The 21,867-nt window shown below is 34.2% G+C and overlaps 1 protein-coding gene across 1 annotated transcript; it reads left to right on the top strand.

The window, feature by feature from the left end:
• Window positions 1–1,198: 1,198 nt before the first annotated feature.
• On the top strand, window positions 1,199–4,620 carry LOC143548519 (transcription factor UNE10-like). Its single transcript, XM_077039654.1, has 6 exons — window positions 1,199–1,731; window positions 2,009–2,675; window positions 3,046–3,141; window positions 3,235–3,300; window positions 3,900–4,262; window positions 4,395–4,620. The coding sequence occupies exons 1-6, from the start codon at window positions 1,625–1,627 to the stop codon at window positions 4,482–4,484; spliced, it is 1,389 nt and encodes a 462-aa protein (XP_076895769.1). The 5' UTR covers window positions 1,199–1,624; the 3' UTR covers window positions 4,485–4,620.
• Window positions 4,621–21,867: the final 17,247 nt, after the last annotated feature.

The raw sequence follows: 21,867 nt of genomic DNA on the forward strand, positions 1-21,867 counted from the left end.
TTTGTCTCTAAATACTACATTATATAAAGATGTAATATACATAATACATACGCACGTATGTGTAATACATAATGTTTAACGACATTCATATTTGATCCTGTTCACACGCGTACACTATCTTATAAACAACTAGCTCGTTCATATCTTAGTTTCAATTCTTGACAAACAAACATTTTTAGTAATAATATACATTATTTTTCTCTCTTTTTTGTATAAAATATTTGTAAGATACAAAATGAAGGATATAATCTTGATTTCACATATGAAAGAGAGTTAAATATGAACCACTGAGAATTGCAGGGGGGTTGAATCGAATAAATAGTTTGAATATAAAGAAGATATATCTAAGAGAGTCGTATATAAGTGAAAAGTTAAAATGCATAGGGAGACAATAATGAGAAGTGTAAAGATTTCGTGGTCACACAAAAAATTTCTCTAAAAGAAAAAAAATTAAAAAAATAATAAAAAAATTATAAGTCAAAATATAATTATAAAACGAAAAAATTTCAAAAATCCAAAATGTTTCGCCCGTCACTCATGTTCTAGGAAAAAAATTCCATAAAAAGACGAGAATACACAATTCTGAGAAAAAAAAAGACACAATGCCAAAAATGAACAAAAAAACACAATAATAAATTAAAAAAGACACAATATGTCGCAAAATATAGCACAATGCCGTAACAAAATATAACACAATGTTGAGTAATATAACACAATATAAAGAAAAAAAGACATGCTGTTAAGGAAAAAAGACACAATCAATGACGAAAATAAACAAAAAACACAATAATAAGTAAAAAGACATAATAATCATTTTTACTTAACATTTTTTTTTGAGAATGAAGAAGACGATGAAAACATTTTGTGTTTGTACATTTTCCATTTTTTTTATTAAACTTTGAGTTATAATATTTTTATTAATTGTTTTTTTTAACTATAAGTCCTTTTAAAATTTCTCATTTTTGTTTCCTTAATAAAATAAACTGACCTTTATATAAATAGGTAACTTAACATATTGTAGAAGATAATTGTTAGGTTTTGAGATATAGTTTACTAATTATATGATTGAGTATTATTAAGAAGCAGATTTAGAGTAAAAAATAAGTTAAGAATGTTATTATAAATAGAGATGTACGGTTATTGTATTTTGTGTGATTTTTATTTTTTATTAAAATGAATTTAAAAATTGTTCTAATACTGTGTGTTCTGTGTTCAACTTTGGAGCTTGATTTCCAACACGACAATCCCGACACCAAAAACTACAACTCCGTTTATCATATGATTGGCCCAAATATGAACAAATTACCTTCAATCTTTTTCGGATATTTGGAATATTTAAACGATAACAATAAATAATATGTGGTCCTTTTTCCATTTCTCTTTCTGACATTGTTCTTATCATAACTTATACCTCAACAATAAATGCACCTGTGATTTGTGAATCCATTTGCTCCCAAAGCAAATGTGACATTGTGACACCAAGTATTCCTAGTCCATATATGCATGCAGTAGTGTCTTCTCTCTTTCCTTATATTGCACCACATATTTTGATCATCCATAAAACCTTACACACATATCTCCATCCCAAGTTCGAAACTCCAAGTACGTACTAATTAATTAATTAATGACTCAGTGCGTACCGAGTTGGGACGTAGAAGACAATAGTTCCAACGCCAGGCGTCTAAAAACCACCTTTTCCCACTCGATGTCAGCCAATCTTGATGTTCCCATGTATGTTATTATCTTTCTTCATCTTGGGCTTTCTATTTTCTGTATTCTAGATTTGCATTATGTTGATAAGTTATGAAAACGATAAACTGCATGTAGTACGTTTATAAGGTACTATATAACAAGTTTAGTATAATAGTTAGTAACAAAAACAAGATTTAGAAGGTACTATATAACTAATAATATTAATATAATAAACATAGCGGATAGTTAAATAGCAATTTAAAAAGAGATGGTAAAAAGGAGTTTATACACTACTTGATTATATATTGTGTTGCAGGCTAGATTATGAAGTGGCGGAATTAACATGGAAAAATGGACAACTAGCCATGCATGGCTTAGGTCCACCGCGCTTGGTGTACAAATCACATGCCAACAATGCTGGAATGAGTCACGCGCCGACATGGGATAAGCCACGCGCCGCCGAGACCCTCAAGGCGATAGTTGACCAAGCCACCCTCCAACAACATGGCAAATTGCAGATGGACCTCTACGCGGATGAGCTGGTTCCATGGCTAGGCCATGACAGCCCTGCTGTCGCGGGTGGTAGTGTCAGCGCGTCCACCACCATGACAATGGACGCGCTGGCGCCGAGCTTTGCCACACAACCTCACACGCTGTTGTCAGGGGCTAACCATGGCCTAGCAGCTTGCTCCACACGCGTTGGATCATGTAGTGTCGATCGCTATGGTTTTGTTTGCGGTGGTGCGGCAGTCGCAGCAACGCATGAGTGGAGCAGTTGCCGGGACCAAAGTGTAAGTTGTAGTGACACTTTTGGAATGGAGAGTAGTCGACAGGTGACGAATGAAACGCTTGAACCAGAATTGGGTGTGAAAGGGTATACCTCCATCTCCATGGGGTCGCCCGAAGAAACTGTCTCTGCCAAACGCTCTGCCAAATCGACATCTCCAGACGACCATGACTCTGTTTGTCATAGCAAGCGTCAGGTATATATATCACACTACTAAACAAATGAGTATGTAAATAATGACAGATTCCTTGAAATTAACACAACTATCTAATTGTTAACATTTGTTCGATAAATAACCAGTCGAATACTAATGTAAAATTCTCTATTTCAGTACTCGAATCCTAGACCCTCTCTTGATAGAAATCCTTAGAAACCCTTCCATGACCACCTCAACGAAATGGTTATGACATAATAAAAATTGTGTTGAATAGTTAACTTCATTATGCAATTAACTCTATATGAGTAACTAAATTAAAAATGGATTATTTATTTTATTCATATTATATCATATTACATTATTTGTATTTTGAGACGGTACTTAATAGAATTCTTTATACTTTATTTAGAAGAACGAATTGGACGAAAAGAAGAAAGGAAAAGGGAAATCCTCAATCACAACCAAAAGAAGTAGAGCAGCTGCAATTCATAATCAATCCGAAAGGGTAATCATCAAGATCCATCTTTATTAAATAAAGATGTTTGTTAAAACTAAAACTTTAGATTAATTTTTGGTTTGATTAATCAAATTTATTTAGAGGCGAAGAGACAAGATTAATGAGAAAATGAAGACATTACAAAAGCTTGTTCCAAATGCTAATAAGGTATGAAGCATCTTAATTACTTTGTTGATTTCATTGCCGATTATATAATTTACCTTCCTTTCATCGCATGTAAGATCTATCGCAGTTTGTTAAATGAATATCAACTACTGACAAATTTATCAATGCTAGTTAAAAATATATTTATTAGTGAAGTTAAAATAATTTTGATTTGTGATTAAGGTTGGTCTTCACAATATTGATCTTAACAAAAGCTCGTTAGTAGTTTCTTGAGCTCAAGTTTGTGTCTCAACTTGTTATTTATTTATTAAATTATATTAGTTTTTTTTATATATTTATAATTATTTTTGTTTATATTTATAATTTATGATACATGTTAATTAGTTATTTTAATAATAACTTTATATATAACGAAAATTATTTTGTTAAATATATATTTAAGATATTAAACAAAAATAAAAAAAATAAAGCGTCGATTAGGTTCGTGAGCCTACTCGAGTTTGATAAGTGAAACTCAAGCTTAGGCTTGCTTGACGAAGCTTTTAATAAGTCGATCTAGAGTAACTCACGAATGGTTTGGTTCTCTTACACAGCTGTTGATGACATTATTTGATTGTTTTTTTCTTTGTATATTATTTCAGACGGATAAAGCATCAATGCTTGATGAAGTGATCGAATACCTAAAACAATTACAAGCACAAATTCACATGATGGGTAGAATGAATATGTCACCTATGATGATGCCACTAGCCATGCAACAACAACTTCAAATGGCCATGATGAACCCAATGGGAATGGGAATTGGCATGGGAATGGGAATGCCAGGAGTCATGGACTTGAACACCATCGGCGGCAGCCACCCTAACATCCCTGGAATGCCGTCGGTTTTCCACCCTTCCAGCATCATGCAACCGGTGATGGCTTCATGGGATATGCACACAACCGGAGATCGAGTTCAAAACCACAGTGATCCAATGGCTGCTCTCCTTGCAACACAATCACAGGTAGATTTTTTTTAATGACAAGATTCGAACCCAAAAATAACTTGATTTACTTATACTAGCCGGTGTTCATAAACCATTAAAATCGACTTAACTGCTAATAATATTTGACTTAGTTAAATTTTATGTCTGCAGCCTATGACAATGGAAGGTTATAGTAGAATGGCTGCTTTGTTTCAGCATATGCAGAATCAACCTTGCTACTCTTCTGGTCTCAAGAATTGAAACTATTAACTTATTTGATTTTATTTTTTTAATTGAATATGTAATTTATTTAAATTTATAAAGTTAACTTTAGGTTCTTAGTTTAAAGGTAATGTATTCTTTATTAAAAATTTTATTTGTGAATTTATTCAATATATCTTAAGGGAATAAACAATAATAATCTGCTTTAACTACTCGAATAAACAAATATCACACCCTCTCTCCCCATGGCACCTCAGCCTCACTTGTTTACCCACTTCCATGTCGGTCACTGGCATTCACCAATTAAGGAGGATGCAATGGAATGAAAATGGCCTTGCAAATTTATGGTTTGTAAATTTAGTTTTAAGATGTGAAAATGAGATAGTTTTGTATAGTGAGACCGGTGAGGACCGGTTGATATTTACACAATGTCATATCAATCATTCACATTAATGGATTTAAATTGCCAACTCTATAAGTCATACGAACCACATATAAAGAGTGGGTGGGTTCCAGTGTTACAGGTTCTTGTTATTTAAACATCTACTTCATATTCAAACGTGTTATGTACGCTTCGTATAGGTCTATACACAACGTATATGTTGTGAGAACATATTTTAGGTGTTCTGGTCCTTATTTGAAGTTGTGGATTTGATACAATACGCATGACATGAAAGTGGCGTATTGTACCACCACTATACGCAACGCATAGGCAAATACTTGACTTTTTTTTTGTGTATATTACACCAGTTTAGCACATCGGTCATTGAATTAAGCGGATCATTTCCCGAACATACCTTTTCTCATCGAAGAAGCACTATAATATCATTAACGTTGAAAAAATTGTTGATGCTAAAATTATCTTAAACATGATCATTGGTTATAAATAGAGTTGGAGATGTTAACAAATTTCTAAACACTGATCGTATTATCCACTACTAACCATTATCTTAATCTACGTTCGCGTCCTTTATCATCTCTTGGAAGAGTTATTCAATCATCATAAACCGAAATGAATTCATTCTTATTGACGAATCTAAAAGCTTCTTTATGGAGTAATCTAATGTAATTTCATTAAACATCAACTCTGACATGCTCTCTACCATTGTGAAGTTTGGATATAGTAAAGTGTCTATAGAAAACTAGATTTTTTTTGGGGGGGGGGGGGGGGGTTGAATAGTTTTTCTTATCTTTTAATCCAATTTTAACGAGCTAATGACTTTGTTAAACTCTTCTCGCAACTTATAATAACAAATACAAGCAAGTAAAGAATTAAGAGTTTCAGATGACATAACAGGATTTGTAGAGTTTCAAGTGAATTTTAACTAATTTAGTCTACGTCCTCTCCCCGATCCTCGATCGTGAATTTTCTTCACTAGTCGTCTCCCTAAAATTGTGGGATCACCAATACAAATGTCTCACCCCTCAAATGAAGTGATCACCTTCTTCGCCAAGCACACCAAGTACTTAGCTTCACAAATTCTTCCAATCTCACCATAACAAGATAATGAATCTTCACCCAACAACTAACTAACATAATATCAATATATAGTTCTCAACCCAACAAAAAACAACACTATATCAAGAAAGTGTGTACCCCTCTCAAAGCACCAACTAATGATGATTTGTCCTTTAAAATCACATGTAAGTTGGTTGGATGATATCTTAGATAAGCTTTTCTTTTTGATATACACTTTTTTCTCCTCTCTATATAGTTGAGTCTTAATTAGACTTAAATAATTGAAGAGATTAACCTTGAAGTGTGTGCGTGTGTGTAATATGCATAGAGAAAACGGGAGAATACTTAGTTTGAATAAGTCTTCTTTATAAAGCCAAGTATGTGAGAGACATGCTAAGGGACTGGTGGCCTGACGACCGCTTTCATGTCGCTTCCAGTGACCGTGGACGCCCAATCCACTTCACATTGGGTTTACCAAAATGAAAGTTGTGTGTGACCATTGTATTGATATATTGGCTTCTAATGTTGACCAACAAATATGAAAACGTGTCTCAAGTGCTTCTCACTTATCCAAACAACACAATCCAAGTATTTCACTCATTTGGTTTAAACATACTTTATCAACCTCAACCAAAGCTTCAACCCATTCCTTTTTTAAGCTTGACTTGCCCCTTTGGTAGATATGGTTGCCTAATGCTTGAAGAATTATGAAAGGCTTAACAGGAGTAGAATAAGTCTTTCAAATATTTGATATTCAAACAATTATGTTTAAGTATATATTTTTATAAACATATCCTAAGTTTATATAAACTAACAGCCTATCTTAACTAAGTTGTTAATTTGTCTCCACTAGATTAATCTTGCTATTTATTTATCCTCAATGTTGTTGCAGAAATCTTGATTTCACCCTTGGTTGACATAAACTTAATGATCTTGATATTGGATGTATGTAGTCTTTATTAAGTTTAGTGTTGCTTATATATGACAAATGATGATTAATAAGTTTTAAGGGACATGTGGCTGACATATAGTTATCAATGATGAAGTAGATCTATTTATGTTGCATTGTCTTAATTAAGTCATTATCAGTTAAGGTTGAATAAAGTTTAAACCGTTGTTTTCCAACAATCTCCCCCTTTTTGATAATGACAAAACTCAATTTAAGATATTTTATTAAGTGACATAATCTAGTTAGAATTAACTACATTGATATGTTAACAATGTCACACACCTTGATTATTGGTTATCATCAAAAGTCGTAAAGTCTTCAAAGGTTGTTTTTTTGTATATTCTTTAAAATATTTAAGTTTTTAACTTGTTGATCTTCAATAATCTGCAAAATTTGACATGTAGATGTTTAACTTTAAGCTGTAGAATCTCCAAGTATTGAATTACCAAAGTCTCCTTAACATGTTTGTCTTCAATAGTTTTCATCTTTAATTTGTCTCCCCATTTTTGTTGTTATAAAAGGGAAACCCCCTTGAAAACAAAGCTCCCCATCAATTAAAGAACCATTTTGGATAAGCTCCTCCTTAAACCATGCTTAGTATTCGCAAAACAAAGTTATTAGTACAAGCAAAATATATATCCAAAAAGAAAGTAAAACTAATAAAATATATCACAACACAAATGCGTTTAATCCTATCAGGCCTACATGAACTCGGAACCTAAAAGTTCAACAACGTAATTTTAAGTCCTATCTGACCTACATAAACCGGCAACCTACGAGAGCTTAAACAAGTGTTAGAGTTCCAAACATAAGAAAAACATAGCCAGTGACACACCACCAAGTCTTGATCAAGCAACTTTCCAAAACATGAGTCTTCAAGCTTCGATCATCACATCCTAAGATCCTGAGTGACTAGAAGACGCAGGACCACAACCAGCTAGAATGGCCTTTGTAAATTTCTTCACAAGTCTTTTGAGAAGCTTTGTATTTTCATATACACACTCCTTTATGTTAAGAAATTCAAATCTTCCAACATTGTTTCCATCTAGATGATAGATCTCATGCTCAACATAATATGCTTGAGTATCTTCATTTTCAAACACAAAGTTGTGAGATAATGGAGCAGGAGTGACATGATAAGATATATAATTTGCAAGTTCACGAAGCTTAAGAAGAAATTGATTTTTGGTGAGAGTGCGATTCATAGGGAAGTAGGATTGTGCAAATCGGAGATAAAGTTTCTTAAAGAGTTTGGTGAGGAGAATTCCATATTTCATAGAGCATTTGAGATAAAGTGGAAGATTCACAAAGTAATGCACCACAATATATCCCAAGTTGCAAGGCATGGAATTTTTACTGCAATAGAATAACAAACATATATTGCATAGACCTTATGAATGTCTTTCCCAGGTATAAAGTGATTATGCGCAATGATCATTTACTAAGAAAAAGTCAAGGATAAGATATTGCTAACAAAGATAAGATACATGTGAAGAGGTTTGTGGGGGTGCATATATTGGCAACAATTTCTTGACTTTGAGACAATTCTGATATTAATCAAGTATAGACTCTTGGTGAATACATTGGGATCATCGGTTGTAAAGTGAAGGATATCATAAAATGTTGCAAAGGTCCAAAAGCATTTAAGATTATACATGGTCAATGTGATGGTGGAGGAGCATGAATTAAAGTTGAAACCCACACAAAACTCATAAAAATGAGGTGGGTACACCATTTCATCATTGTCTTTGAGGAATTGCCAACAAACAGTCATGAAGTAGTGATAGAGGTCATAGTCGGACAAACTATTGGTCTTAATGAACCTTCATTCAAGAATCTTCGATTGTTGAGTAACTTAAAGTTAGAGGGAATTGGGTGAGGGCTCATTGGTTTACAAGTAAGATTGATTATGGAAGACTTTGGATCAATGGATAGTTCAAGTGTCAAATTTTCTCAAGTATGTGTAACTTGCAAGTAGATCAACCATCTATTTATGCATGAAAATAGATTAAAGAAGGTTAGTGAGTTGGACCAATGGTGAATAAACTCATTCATGTCTTTGTATTGGAAATGTGAGGATTATAAATTCACCACACAAGAGAATCTAGAAGAGATTGATCAATAGAAGCTTTGTTGACAGGAAAAAGTTAACTTTCACTATTTAAGGAATAAAACAAAAAGTGTTTTGACATTCAACACATGAATTTTTTAAGGTTAGTGACAATCCGAGTTTCTTGGGAGTTGAGATAAAGTGAGTCTGGACACCGAAGGTCTCTAGATGGTCGATACGCAGTCGGTCAATCGACCGTGAGATGGGGGTGTGAAAATTGAATGAAGACTATCTCTCCGGCGGTCATTTTGACGGTCAGTTCTATCGACTGTGGATCTGGACTTTTGATTGATTTGCAGACTGTATCCTTGATGATCGATTGGATCGACCATGAATACTGATCCTTTTTAAGCTTCCAAAGAACCCATATAAACGGTCACTTCTGTCCGTCGTATGAAGTCATTTACCCATTTTTCACATGAGTTAGCCATATATCTAGCCGAGGTTGATCAAGAATTGTGATCTAGCAATACTAGACCTAATCTCATGATTTAAAAAGTTTCCTTTTTTAATGTCCTAGTGAATATGTCATGTATGTTTTCTTCCGAAGGAACCTTATTAATGTAAATATGACAGTTTTGCACATTATCCCAAAGAAAATGATGCCTAATGTCTATATGTTTTGTTCTGAATTGCGACACATGATTTTTACTAATACTATAGCACTTTTATTGTTACAAAATATAGGTATGAAAGAAATACTCACCTCATAGTCTAGAAGAGTATGTTTCATCCGTAGTGCTTGTGCACATGTTCTACTAGCGGCAACATATTCGGCTTCGTTGTGGCAAGATAAATGAAGGCATGTTTCTCCTTTTGAAAACAATAGCTTTCCATTCTTCTAAACATAATAGGTGTTTAAATAGTATTTTTGAAAAATTAAAAACACATTTTTATTTTAAAAAATCAATTGCTAGCAACAGTTTTGATTTTCAAAAATGGTTATTCAAATTTTAACATTCTCAATCTGGAATCAGCTTTTGTAAAGTTGCTATTCAAGTGCTTTAGTGAACACATCCGCTAATTGATTTTCAAATGAGACATGCTCAATTGAATTAAAACTCTTTTCATAGCAATATCTAATGAAGTGTTGCAATATGCTTTATCTTTGTTAGTGCACAGTTTTGTCGTCTCGAGTCTTTGTATTTATCGTTTTGTATTTATTATTATTATAATGAAAAGATATTTATCTTTTATAGTTAGTTCGTTAATGTAAGGCTAATTCATTAAAGATGTTTAATGAATTAGCCAGTTCATTTAATGTAACACCCATTCGTTAAGGATGTACGAATGGGCTAATAGTTCGTTATGTATGTTCCCATTCGTCATGGAATGTTGACGAATGGGGCACAACGAATCAAAGATTCGTTATGTTTCCTTTATTGAGTCTGTAAGTTAACGAACTGGACACCAATTCGTTACGGGATGTGTAATGAGTTGGATCCATCGTCTATATATAGAGGGTTAGTCCATTGTTAATTTAAGTTTTGATTAATAAAGTAACGAACCCCTGTCCACAATCTCTCTCGATCAATTCTTCGTATAATCTATTAACTAATACACATAATACAACTAATACATATATATATGAATACTAATTAAGAGTATAACAATGAACTAGATTCTGTTAAGGTATAATTAGATCTGCGATTGATAATCAATATCTCGTCTAGATCTGAATCGTGTTTAACAAGTGGTATCAGAGCTTTTGGTGTTCTGATTACTCTCGATTTAGTATTATTGAATCTATTTTTGAAGGATTTTGGCTCAATTAATTTTTTTTTAAATTCATTTGAATTTTGATTTGATTCTGAGTTTGAAAATTATGGATTGAGTTTGATTATTCTGTGTTCGGGAAGGTTTAATGTATTTATGTGTTGTTGGAATTAAGAATTTGAATGGATTTAGATTGATTTTGATTTGGATATGTTGTGTACGGAACAGAGTGTTGGTAAATTGAGATTTGGTTTTTGGTTTGATCGAGTAAGGTTACGGGATTAAGGTTACGTGATTCACGATTGGTTTACGAGTATTTAGAGCTATGTCACACCCTCAAAATCCACTAACGGAGTTTTACCGTCAGAGGGTGTGAACTAACAGGATCGGAATCATTAGTTATAATCAAACCATAAAAAACGTTTAAATGAAAATAAGTGCGGAAGCGTAAAAACCATAAGATAAAAGTTGCGTCACGCAGGACGACTCAAAACCCCATAATAACAGTTTAAAATCAGGTTGCATAAACAAAAGCGTTTCAAAAAATGCATGATCCTATACCGCGCGCCCGCCTCGGCTACCTGAGAATAACATACTAAAAGTTTCAACACGAGGTTGGTGAGTTCACAAGTTTATATAAAATAAAGCGTTTAGCGTTTGCGTTCAGGGTTTTGCGTTCATCGTTTTGCGTTCAGCGTTTTGCGTTACCAGATAGTGTTATGTCAATTATATATCTATAGGTAGCTAGCCTATAAAACAAGTATTACTAAGTGTTCGACACCGAAGCTGACTGTTTATCATTTGCCTTGCCACCAGGTCTATCCCGACCATGGTATGTGTTTAGCCAAGATTACACCCACTCGACCTCCAGTCGAGTTTAGCGTTGGGTGGGGTTTGTCAAACCCAGTAGTACTACTCAACAACGACTCGCTATTATCCAATACTAAACGGTTCGATGTGAATGAAGGACTTTAGTTATTGCGTTTGCCACTTAGTCTTTACAAGTGATATATAATTTATATTAACAAAATCTTAAATGCGTTTTCGGAGTATGTTATCTCCCCAAGTGAAAAGCGTTTGAAAATAGTTTAGAGGGGTAAGTGAACTCACTGTTTGCGAAGAATTCCCAAAAATAAATCACCAAGTGATGCGCGTCACAGAAAACTCTCTCTAGCGTTCTAAAACAACAAAGAGATTTTCTAAGTGTCGGAACTATTATCGAGTCTCTAGACTCGGCACATAACACCTATGCACAAATTACGTTTCGTGTTTCGTTTGTGAATCGTGTGTGACTTAACAAGTACATTTGTGATACGATACATGTGTGAACAATTGTTTACGTGTCATGCATTAATAATGTACATCACTAGCAACTATTCCCCGCAGGGGCAATTTGGTCAAATTATAACAATTAACTAGCAATTATTCCCCGCAAGGGCAATTTGGTCAAAACACGACAATCAATTAGCAATTCCCATGTTTCATGCAACTTTTACAAAATTCAGCAACTAGTTTTCTTATCGACAGAACTCTACTTGAAAAATTATACTATACCACCGATCATAGCATCTCAATTAATTCATCAAAAATCGTCACAAAAGCATACATGTCTTAGGTTTCCAGAACATATTTTATTTTATTTTTATTCCACATAGGTTTCTCACAATAATCAACTCATTACAGCAAACTCATAACAGTCAAATTCATGCGCAACAGAATGTTATTTAAAATTCCCGTTAAATGAAAAATCCAACAAATGCAAGACCACTTGGGTTAGGTTCCTAACTCAACAAGTCAACTTCCAGAAGTGGAACCAACCCAATTAGTCTTGTAGTTCATGAGATATAATATTTACAAGATAACCTAACAGCAGGTCTAACAACTCATCTTTGCACAACGTTTTTGTAAAATCATAAAGGTTAAATTTTACACGTCCAAAAATTGCAAATTTATATTCTTTAGAAACTAGACTCAACCTAGTTTACTGTAGTATCAATTATCTCAACCAATTTTCACATTTACACCCCGTTACAGTCAATTGAACATCAACAACACAATCTGTCCAGAAACTGTTTGCCACAAAACTCAGCATATTAACCATCTATAGACCATAATCCGTTCATATTACACTCTATACACCATAACCACTATCCATGCATATCAATTACACAATACATACTTGATTAGGGTTTTACTTGAACTCAAAATCAAGAAACAAACGATTAACATGCAATAACACCAATACTAGCTATCAATTCAACAATCAATACATCTTTCAATCAAAACAAGACACATGAACACAATCACCTATTAAAATCGGACCTAGGGTTTATAATTAACCCATTAAAAATCGAAATTAAGCATAGAGGATACATATGATAGTTGTTTATACCTTCCTAGCACCTTAATCTTCAATCAAACTTGAACAATCTTGATTGTATGTGTGTGTGTGATGGCCGACGGCTGCCAAGGGGGTGAGAGGGAGGGCCGATCGGTGTGGGAGGAGAGAAAGTGTGTTAGGGTTTTAGGTTTATGTTATTATTTATAATAACATGTTACACTTTAGTCCCTCAGCTTCCAAATGTTACTTTTCTAGCTTGAATAACTAGTTCTAGCACATTGAGTTAACGTTTATACAATGTTATCACATAACACATAAGTCTAACACACAATTATCACATAATTATTGTTTTGACGTTTTTCGTTAATTCATCAATTGTTTTCGTCAATTCGTTTGCGTTTCGGTGCAATTCCCGAAAGACTACACATGTAGTAAGTGTTAAGCGTCATTTAAACCCTAGTTTAAATGTAATGAGGTGTGCGTTAAAGATTCAGTAATCTTTAAGTTTGAATTGACGGAGTTGAGTTAACGGAGTTAACCTGAAATTGACGATTGTCAAATTTATTCGTCTACTTGATTCGTCAAATTGATTCGTCTATTTGATTCGTCTACTTGATTCGTCAACTTGATTCATCATTTAAATTATTCAATGATTCATCAGCAATCTGTTACTGATTCGGTAGTTACGTGTCTTTGATTCGTCTCTAACTCGTTATAACCTAATTCGTTACCAGTCCGTTATTAATCCTGATTCGTCATCTTATCTGATTCGTTATCTAAGTCTGGTTCGTCACAAAAGTTTTCATTTTGACCCTTAAGTTTGACCTGTTGGTCAAATTTGAAATTGTTTATTAACAATGGCTGGTTTTTATGCATTGGCATCTCAGAACGCACTCATGCAGCAAATGTTAGATTTGGATGCTGAAATTGGATCTCATTTCAAATGTCCTCGACTAATGAAGTTCAGTGATTTTGCAAAATGGGAACCTTGGTTTCGAGCACATCTTGGTTCTTTTCATCCTGATTGTTCTTATTGTCTTGATGAAGTGTATAATGTACCAATGATTGGTGATAAGACTATTGGTTTTACTTCTAAAGCCTTTTCACAATATTCCCAAGAAGAGAAGAAGGCTTTAGAGATTGAGACTAAAGCATACTCAACTCTCACTATGGTTTTACCTGATAATATATTCCATCAAGTTGGGAGCATTAAGATCTGTGCTTCATTATTTCAACATCTTAAAATGAGAAGTATGGGAAATACCGAAGAAAGCAAAAAGGTAATGTTGAAGTTTCAATTTCGAAACTTTAACATGTTAAAGGGAGAGACCGTAGAAGAAATGACTACAAGATTCAATAATCTTATCGATGAGATAGTTAAGTTAAAAATGGAACCAAATGAAAATGTTAAGATTGACACTGTGAAGAACGCTTTACCTGCTTCATATTCTAATTTTCTTATGGTGTTAAAAGAAAATAATTATTTCAAAAACGAAGATTTGACGACTTCAGAGTTTATGCAAAAGATTGAAAGTGTCAAAAGTCATCAAAAGAAGTTCAAGATCCGTCTTTCTATGAAGGAAGTATGCACTTAAGCAGCACTACATCTCCGATTACGGCGTTTCTCACTCAAAATGCAAATGTGGGCTCTTGAGCTTGTAGTGATCCAAATGCATGTTTCATGGAATCTGGGTACACTGGAACACTGGGAGACCTGGTGAATCTTCTTCTACAAACAACTTCACTCCACCACCAAATGTGAACATAAAAGAAGCTGAACAGAATTTCTTGTTTCTTTGTGCTTTTATGACTTCGTATGAGAATCTGGTAGGTAGTAAAATAGCAGCAAGTGATTTAACCGACGAAGATTATGACCAAATCGATCCTGATGATTTGGAACTTATGGATCTTAAGTGGAATATGACAATGATCGTGCGAAAAGTGAGAAGTTAATGCAAAGAAGTGGGAAAGATCTACCATCGTTGAACAAGAAGGTTGGTTTTGATAAACTGTAAGTCAAATGCTATAAATGTCAAGAGTTTGGAAACTTTGCGAAAGAGTGTGACAAACCAAAGAAAGAGTACAATGGACCTCGAAACGAAGGCAGAAGTCTTGTGAAAAAGGGCAATGATGCTAACAGACCATCTGGCAGTAAACCATCTTCTTCGGGAACACAAGCTCTACCCTCTGCTGCTGATGGAACTGACTGGTCTTAAAGATTATTGTGCAAAGATAATCAAGCGAATTTGGCTATGTTTGAGTTGAATGAAAGCTTTCAAAGTGGGAACGAGTTGTCATCGACAATGACACTGAATCGGATTCTGATGATTCATGTCATACGCAGCCAACCACATTTCTGTGCATGGCCAAGATCGATGAGGTTAGTTCTTCTTCTTCTTCTTCTTCTAATTCTATTAAGCTGTCTGCTATTGTGCCTTGTATTGCTTGTGAGACAAATAAGCCTAAGTTAGAAACTTTGAAAACACATAATGACAGTTTGGTAAAAGAAATTGCTTCACTTAAGGATACTTATAGACAATCATTAGAATCTCAAATGAGATCTAGGAAGAAAATTGAAGCATTTTCTGTTAGTAATCATGACATCAAGGTTGAATTGTCTGTCAAAATGACATTTAATGATAAAAAAAATTCAAGAAATTTTGAAACATCGATCCCAGATAACAGAACTTGAAAATGAGGTTCCTGAGTTGAATAATAAATTGGGCAAATTTAGAAATTCATCATTTTTGCTAAATATAATTATTGAAGTATCAAGTAAGCAAAAAGATTCAAAGAAAGGTGTAGGTTTTGTTGAAGTACCACCACCATTTCATAATGATTACACAGCAAATCCTTTTGCTGGAAATGAGGAAACGGTTGTTAATGAACCTGTTGTTGAGACAAAATCTAAAGTGCTTAAATATAACAATGTGAGTGCCCAATCTTCATCACAAAAATCTCATATTCAAAGCAACAAGGTCTTTGTTGAAAATAATGTTGAAAAAGTAATCAATGAGGATGTATTTTAACCTGATGTTGTACACAAAAATCAGGACATTCCACGTTCAAATCACATTTTATGTGAACCTCATGAATATGATGAAGCTGTGTATGGTTCAAATACAACTCAAGTGAAAATGGAGAAACAAGTTAAGGTTATAGCAAAGAAATCTGAAAAACCAAAAATTTCAGATGAGGATTTGATGCGTTTTGTCAATCCTCCTGCTTTAAACTCTTCAACTGGTCGTGTGTTTAAGCTAAAAGGAATTAGCAAAGTTTTCACTGAGAAAGACATTCCGCTTAATCTAATCAAGCCTGAGTTGATTGAAAGCGTCTTTCAAAATGAAACTTTCAAGATTCAAAATCTTAAACAAGAATTTGTGAAAACTAAGACATCAAATGTTGTGGATCCTTTAGTAAAAGCAAAACAATTGTTAAAATCTGCTAAAAAGGTTCAGTTTGTAAAATCTCATGGAACTGATTCATTGTAAAGTTTTTCTAATTGTTTAAATCTGGATGTCTACATGAAAAGGAAATCTGTGACGTTTGATGACTTAGATAAAAGTCCAATTGCTGGAGTTTATCATCAACCTTCGGTTGCAGATGTTTCTACACCACCTAAACGTGAACATGTTGATATGAGAACTTGCTTTCTCTGTGGTGAACAAGGTCACGTGGTTAGAAACTGTGGATTGAAGAAATCTCAAAAATCTTCATTCATTTATCAAGGAACAATCTAGACCCGTTCCTATGATAAAGGAGATTTTGAAAAGACCAATGTCTTTCGATGATGAAACTCACATTATGTTTTCTGATGTGAATCCTCGAAAAGTGATTCATGTAAATGAAAAAACAGTTAATGTAAAAGCCAAATTTGTTCCAACTGAGCCTGTTTATAAAAACGTGAATACGAATGTCGTTCAAGCGGCCTATTTAAGACGAAAATCTAAAAGGCCTGTAATTTATTCACAAGTTGCTGAACAATGTTTGAATTCTGTTAATTTTGATTCAACATGTGAAACTCAAAAGGTACCCAAGACTGAGGCCAGGACTGCCTTTTTGAACTAATCACTTTATGTTTGTGTGTAGGGTTCATCAAAGACTATGTTTGGTGAAAACTAGATCATGGATAGTGGATGCGCTCGTCATATTACTGGCAATATCAATCTTCTAATAAATGTCAAAAATATTCAAGGACGGTACGTTGCTTTTGCGGGAAATTCGGGTGGTATGATAACACAAGAAGCTGATGTTTCAAATGGGCATATCACGTTTGAAAAAGTCAACTATTGTGACAAAGTTGATCGTAACTTATTGAGTGTCACAAATTTGTGATAAAAAGTACACTACTGTATTTAATGATAAGGATTGCATTATCCTAAAACCGGGATATGTCATTCCAGAGGAAATGGTTGTCATGCGATCCCCTCGATCAAATAATATTTATGTGTTAAACATGAGTTCTAATGTATCTACTTCTGTCGAGACGTGTTTCGTTTCTAAAGCAACTGAAAAGGACACGATTCTGTGGCACAGAAGGATTTTATATTCATGTTCGAAAGATGAATTATTTAATGGCTAATGACTTGGTCGAAGGTGTTTCTTTGAAACACTTTAAGTTAACTGACCACTGTATTGCTTGCAAGAAAGGCAAATGGAAGAAAAACTCACTCATCTAAGTTAATCAATACCATTGACACTCTATTAGAACGACTTCATATGGATTTGTTTGGTCCTGTGAATCGTGAGAGTATCGCTGGTGATTGGTACTGTTTAGTTTCCACCGATGACTATTTAAGGTATTTGTGGGTTATATTTATGAATTCAAAAGATCAAACACCTATTCTAGTTCAAATTTTAATCACTAAGATCGAATCACTGTATAAGTTGAAAGTGAGATGTATTCGAAGTGATAATGGTACGGAGTTCAAAAACAATGTATTGTATTTCTTTTGTATTTAGAAAGGAATTCATCAGGAATACAGTGCTCCTTATGTATCTCAATAGAATGGTGTTGCAGATTTTAAGCTTCCGGTTCAATTCTGGAACGAGGCTGTGAATACTACTTGTTACCCGCTTAATCGTGTTTTAACTGGGAAGAAGCTTCAAAAGACTAGTTATGAACTTCTGAACAAGAGAAAACCTAACTTAAAGTACTTGGAACCATTGGGGTGTCCTTGTACTATGTTGAAGAAAGATGCGGGAAAATTTGAAGAAAAGACAATTGAAGGTTATTTCTTGGGTTACGCATCACCTAAGAAACGTGTATTTAATTTTACTTCGGGTTGAGTTGAGGAGTGGTATCATGTTGATTGCCAAAGGTATACCTCACCTCCTCAAGGTAAAGGACCTGATTGGATGTTCGATTATGAGGGTTTATTTAATTCGTTCACTGAATTAACCGATCAACCAAATGAAGACTTGGTGCGTGCTTATTTTGAAGATCAATTCTTACCTCCAAGATCTTTTGGTTCTAATTATGTTGATGCTTCACAAGATGATCTTCCTGATACGTCTAATGTGATTTCGATCTCATCTGATGATGGTCATTCTGTTGATTCCTCCTCAGCTCCTCTTCCTGAAACACATGAGACTGGTGAATCGTCTCATGATGTTTAGGAGAATATAACTAATATATTTGAAACTGTTGTTGTGTCTGAGAATCCAATTCTTCGGATTCATTCATATCATCCTCAGGACAACATCATTGGTGATCTTGATGTACGTGTGCAAACACGTCATCAAATTGCTAATTCAACTAATTCTATTTTATGTGCGTATGCTGATATGCATTCTTCGGTAATAATGAATCTTGCAAAATACACTTTCTTACTATCTCAAGTAGAACCAACAAATGTTTGTATGGCTCTCGTTGATCCATATTGGGTAGAAGCAATGCAGGAAGAATTGCAACAGTTTCATCGACTGGGTGTATGGGATCTCATTGATAAATCGGTAGTTAAGAAACCAATTCCTACGAAGTGGGTATTTAAGTGTAAGAATGATGATCGTGGTGTGATCGTCAGAAACAAAGCAAGACTTGTTGTTCAGGAATTTCATCAGCAAGAAGTCATAGATTACACTGAAGTGTATGCTCCTGTCGCCCGATTAGAAGATATGCGAATATTCTTGGCCTATGCTGCTTTCAAGAACATTAAAGTTTATCAGATGGATGTGAAGAGCGTGTTTCTTATTGGAGAATTGCATGAAGAAGTGTTTATTTTGCAGCCTCCTGGTTTTGAAGTTCCAGATTATCCGGACGGAGTTTACTGATTGAACAAGATCCTGTATGGTCTACATCAAGCCCCGAGAACTTGGTATGGCACTCTTGCTGACCATCTTACTGATAATGGCTTCAAGTGAGGAACTGTCGATTGCACTCTATTTTATAAGAATATTGGTGATGATCTGATCCTCGTCCAAATTTACGTTGATGACATCATTTTTGGTTCAACAAACGACAAGCTGTGTAAGGATTTCAAGAAGTCAATGCAAATGAAGTTTGAAATGAGCACGATGGGGGAGATGAATTTCTTTTTAGGGTTGCAGGTTCATCAGTCTGATAAGGGAATCTTCGTTCATCAGACAAAATATGTGAACGATGTCTTGAGCCGTTTCAAGATAACTGCCGGAAAAATCCCTTCGAAGCCTCTTCCCGTGGGTCACAATTTGTCACAGAAGAATTGGAGAATACCGTTGATCCTACCCTTTATCGTGCTATGATTGGTTCTTTAATGTATTTAACTGCTTCTCGACCTGACATAATGTTTTCAGTTTGTTTGTGTGCTAGGTACCAATCAAGTCCCCGAGTGACTCACATGGCGGCGGTTAAACGTATACTTCAATATCTGAGGGGTAATCCTGACATCGGGTTATGGTATCCCAAGAACGATAATTTTGAACTCACTGCGTTTTCCGATTTGGACTATGGAGGATGCAAGATCAATTTCAAATCAACTTCAGCAGGGTGTCAATTTTTAGGAAGTCGGCTTGTTTCTTGGAAGTGTAAGAAGCAAACAACGGTCTCCACTTCAACCGCGGAGGCAGAATACGTGGTAGCCTCGAGTTGCTGTTCACAGGTTTTATGGATCCAACAACATCTGCGCGACTATAGTTTGAAGTTTTTTACTACTCCAATTTTAATTGATAACTCTGCTGCTTTAAGTATCACCAAAAATCCTATGCAACATTGGAAAACAAAACACATTGAGATTCGATATCATTTCATTCGAGACTTTTTTGAAAAGAAATTAATTGATATTGAAAAAGTTCACACGGATTTTCAACGCACCGACCTGTTTAACAAGGCATTTGACAAAACTCGTTTTAACTTTTTGCTTGGTCAAAACGGTATTAAAACACTTGCTGAGGTCCTTAAACAAGGATAATTATCTTTATTTTGTTTTTTTGTATATTTTTCTTTCATTTTTATGTTTTGGGTTTTGGGGGTGAAATCAGAAAAATACAAAAAGATTGTGATTTTTGTTTGTATAAAAAAGAAAAAAAACAAAAAACAGTTAAAAAATGATGAAAAATACAAAAACATTGTGATTTTTGTTAGAAAAATCCGAAAAGGCAAAAAGATTATGAATTTTTCGTATGTATAGTAAAATCCGAAAAGACAACAAGATTGTGAATTTTTCGTATGTATAGAAAAATCCGAAAAGACAAAAAGATTGTGAATTTTTATGTATGTAAAGAGAAAATCCAAAACGATTTTTGCATTCTTTCGCCGAAAATTATGTTAATTACTCATATTTGAAGGACATATACTTGTATATGTTTGGTCCTGATATTTACTTGTAAATGTTCGGGATAGCCATTCACCTGATAATGGAAAGTAGTTGGGGCGATTGTTATGCGTTTTACTTTATTCTCTCGCTGAAAATTATGTTTGTTATTTAAGTTTGTGGAGCATGCTTGCATGTTTTGGTCCAGTTATCTACTTGTAGATTGATAGGATAGCCATTAATCTATAGACTGAAAGTGACTGGGGTGATTGAATTTATTTTTATGCTCCTCAAAAATGAGTTTTGAAGCAAAAATAGAAAATGATAGTACATTGATCATCTGGTCCCATATCCCTAAAAGAAATAAGCTTAAAAGACTGAGTTCTTAATTGCATTGGTGCCTTGATAAGTCTTCAACAAACCATTAGAGTAAAGTATGTGATATAAATATAAAGAAATGCCAAATTGAAAGAGGTGTTAGTCTCTAACAAAAATCTCGGTGAGAATGTAGAAATGTAATAGCCTATCATACTCAAGTCTTATATTTGTTTGATCACCAAAAATTAAATAAAGCAAATAACAGGAGTTAGGGTTCTTGACACTTGGAGTCTTTATGCGGCTTAATCATTTGGGTATTCATATGCATGAATATTTCAACCACTTTTAGAGCAAACCCAAAGTCGTTAAACTTGATCACTGCTGTACATCGTACAAACTAAACTACTGACTTGATCAAAATCCGCTGTTAATCATACATTTGTTCCTCCCTTGCACGCGTCTCAATACCAGTAACAAACGGACCCCAGGGGATACAATGTATGTAAGCCTAAAGATGGACTCGTGCATACTCACTCACAGTAAAAGAAACTTGATGCATTGCTTAATAATTTCTATAAATTCAAATTTTGATCGACAATATAATGGTTTAAGTCAAGTTGGGGTGATACGGTAAAATCAAATTAAGCTTGAACCAAGATTAGAGGCTGATAGTTTCTGATATTCTGTGCTCTAATTGAAATTTAATCATATCACAAAAATGCTTGAACGTTTATTATAAGATTTAAGTGGAAAACAATATCAATGACCGACTTAACGCCAGTCATAATATCGCTGAAAT

Source organism: Bidens hawaiensis, unplaced genomic scaffold (genome assembly GCF_021521415.1).
Source record: "Bidens hawaiensis isolate Kalapana, Puna unplaced genomic scaffold, B.hawaiensis_p1.1 tig00015189_1, whole genome shotgun sequence".
Taxonomy (NCBI): Eukaryota; Viridiplantae; Streptophyta; class Magnoliopsida; order Asterales; family Asteraceae; genus Bidens; species Bidens hawaiensis.

Coding starts and splice junctions, on each gene's coding strand:
- LOC143548519 (XM_077039654.1), top strand. CDS start 1,625: ATGACTCAGTGCGTACCGAGTTGGGACGTAGAAGACAATAGTTCCAAC. Junction 3,142..3,234: donor TTCATAATCAATCCGAAAGG/GTAATCATCAAG, acceptor AAATTTATTTAG/AGGCGAAGAGACAAGATTAA. Junction 4,263..4,394: donor TCCTTGCAACACAATCACAG/GTAGATTTTTTT, acceptor TTATGTCTGCAG/CCTATGACAATGGAAGGTTA.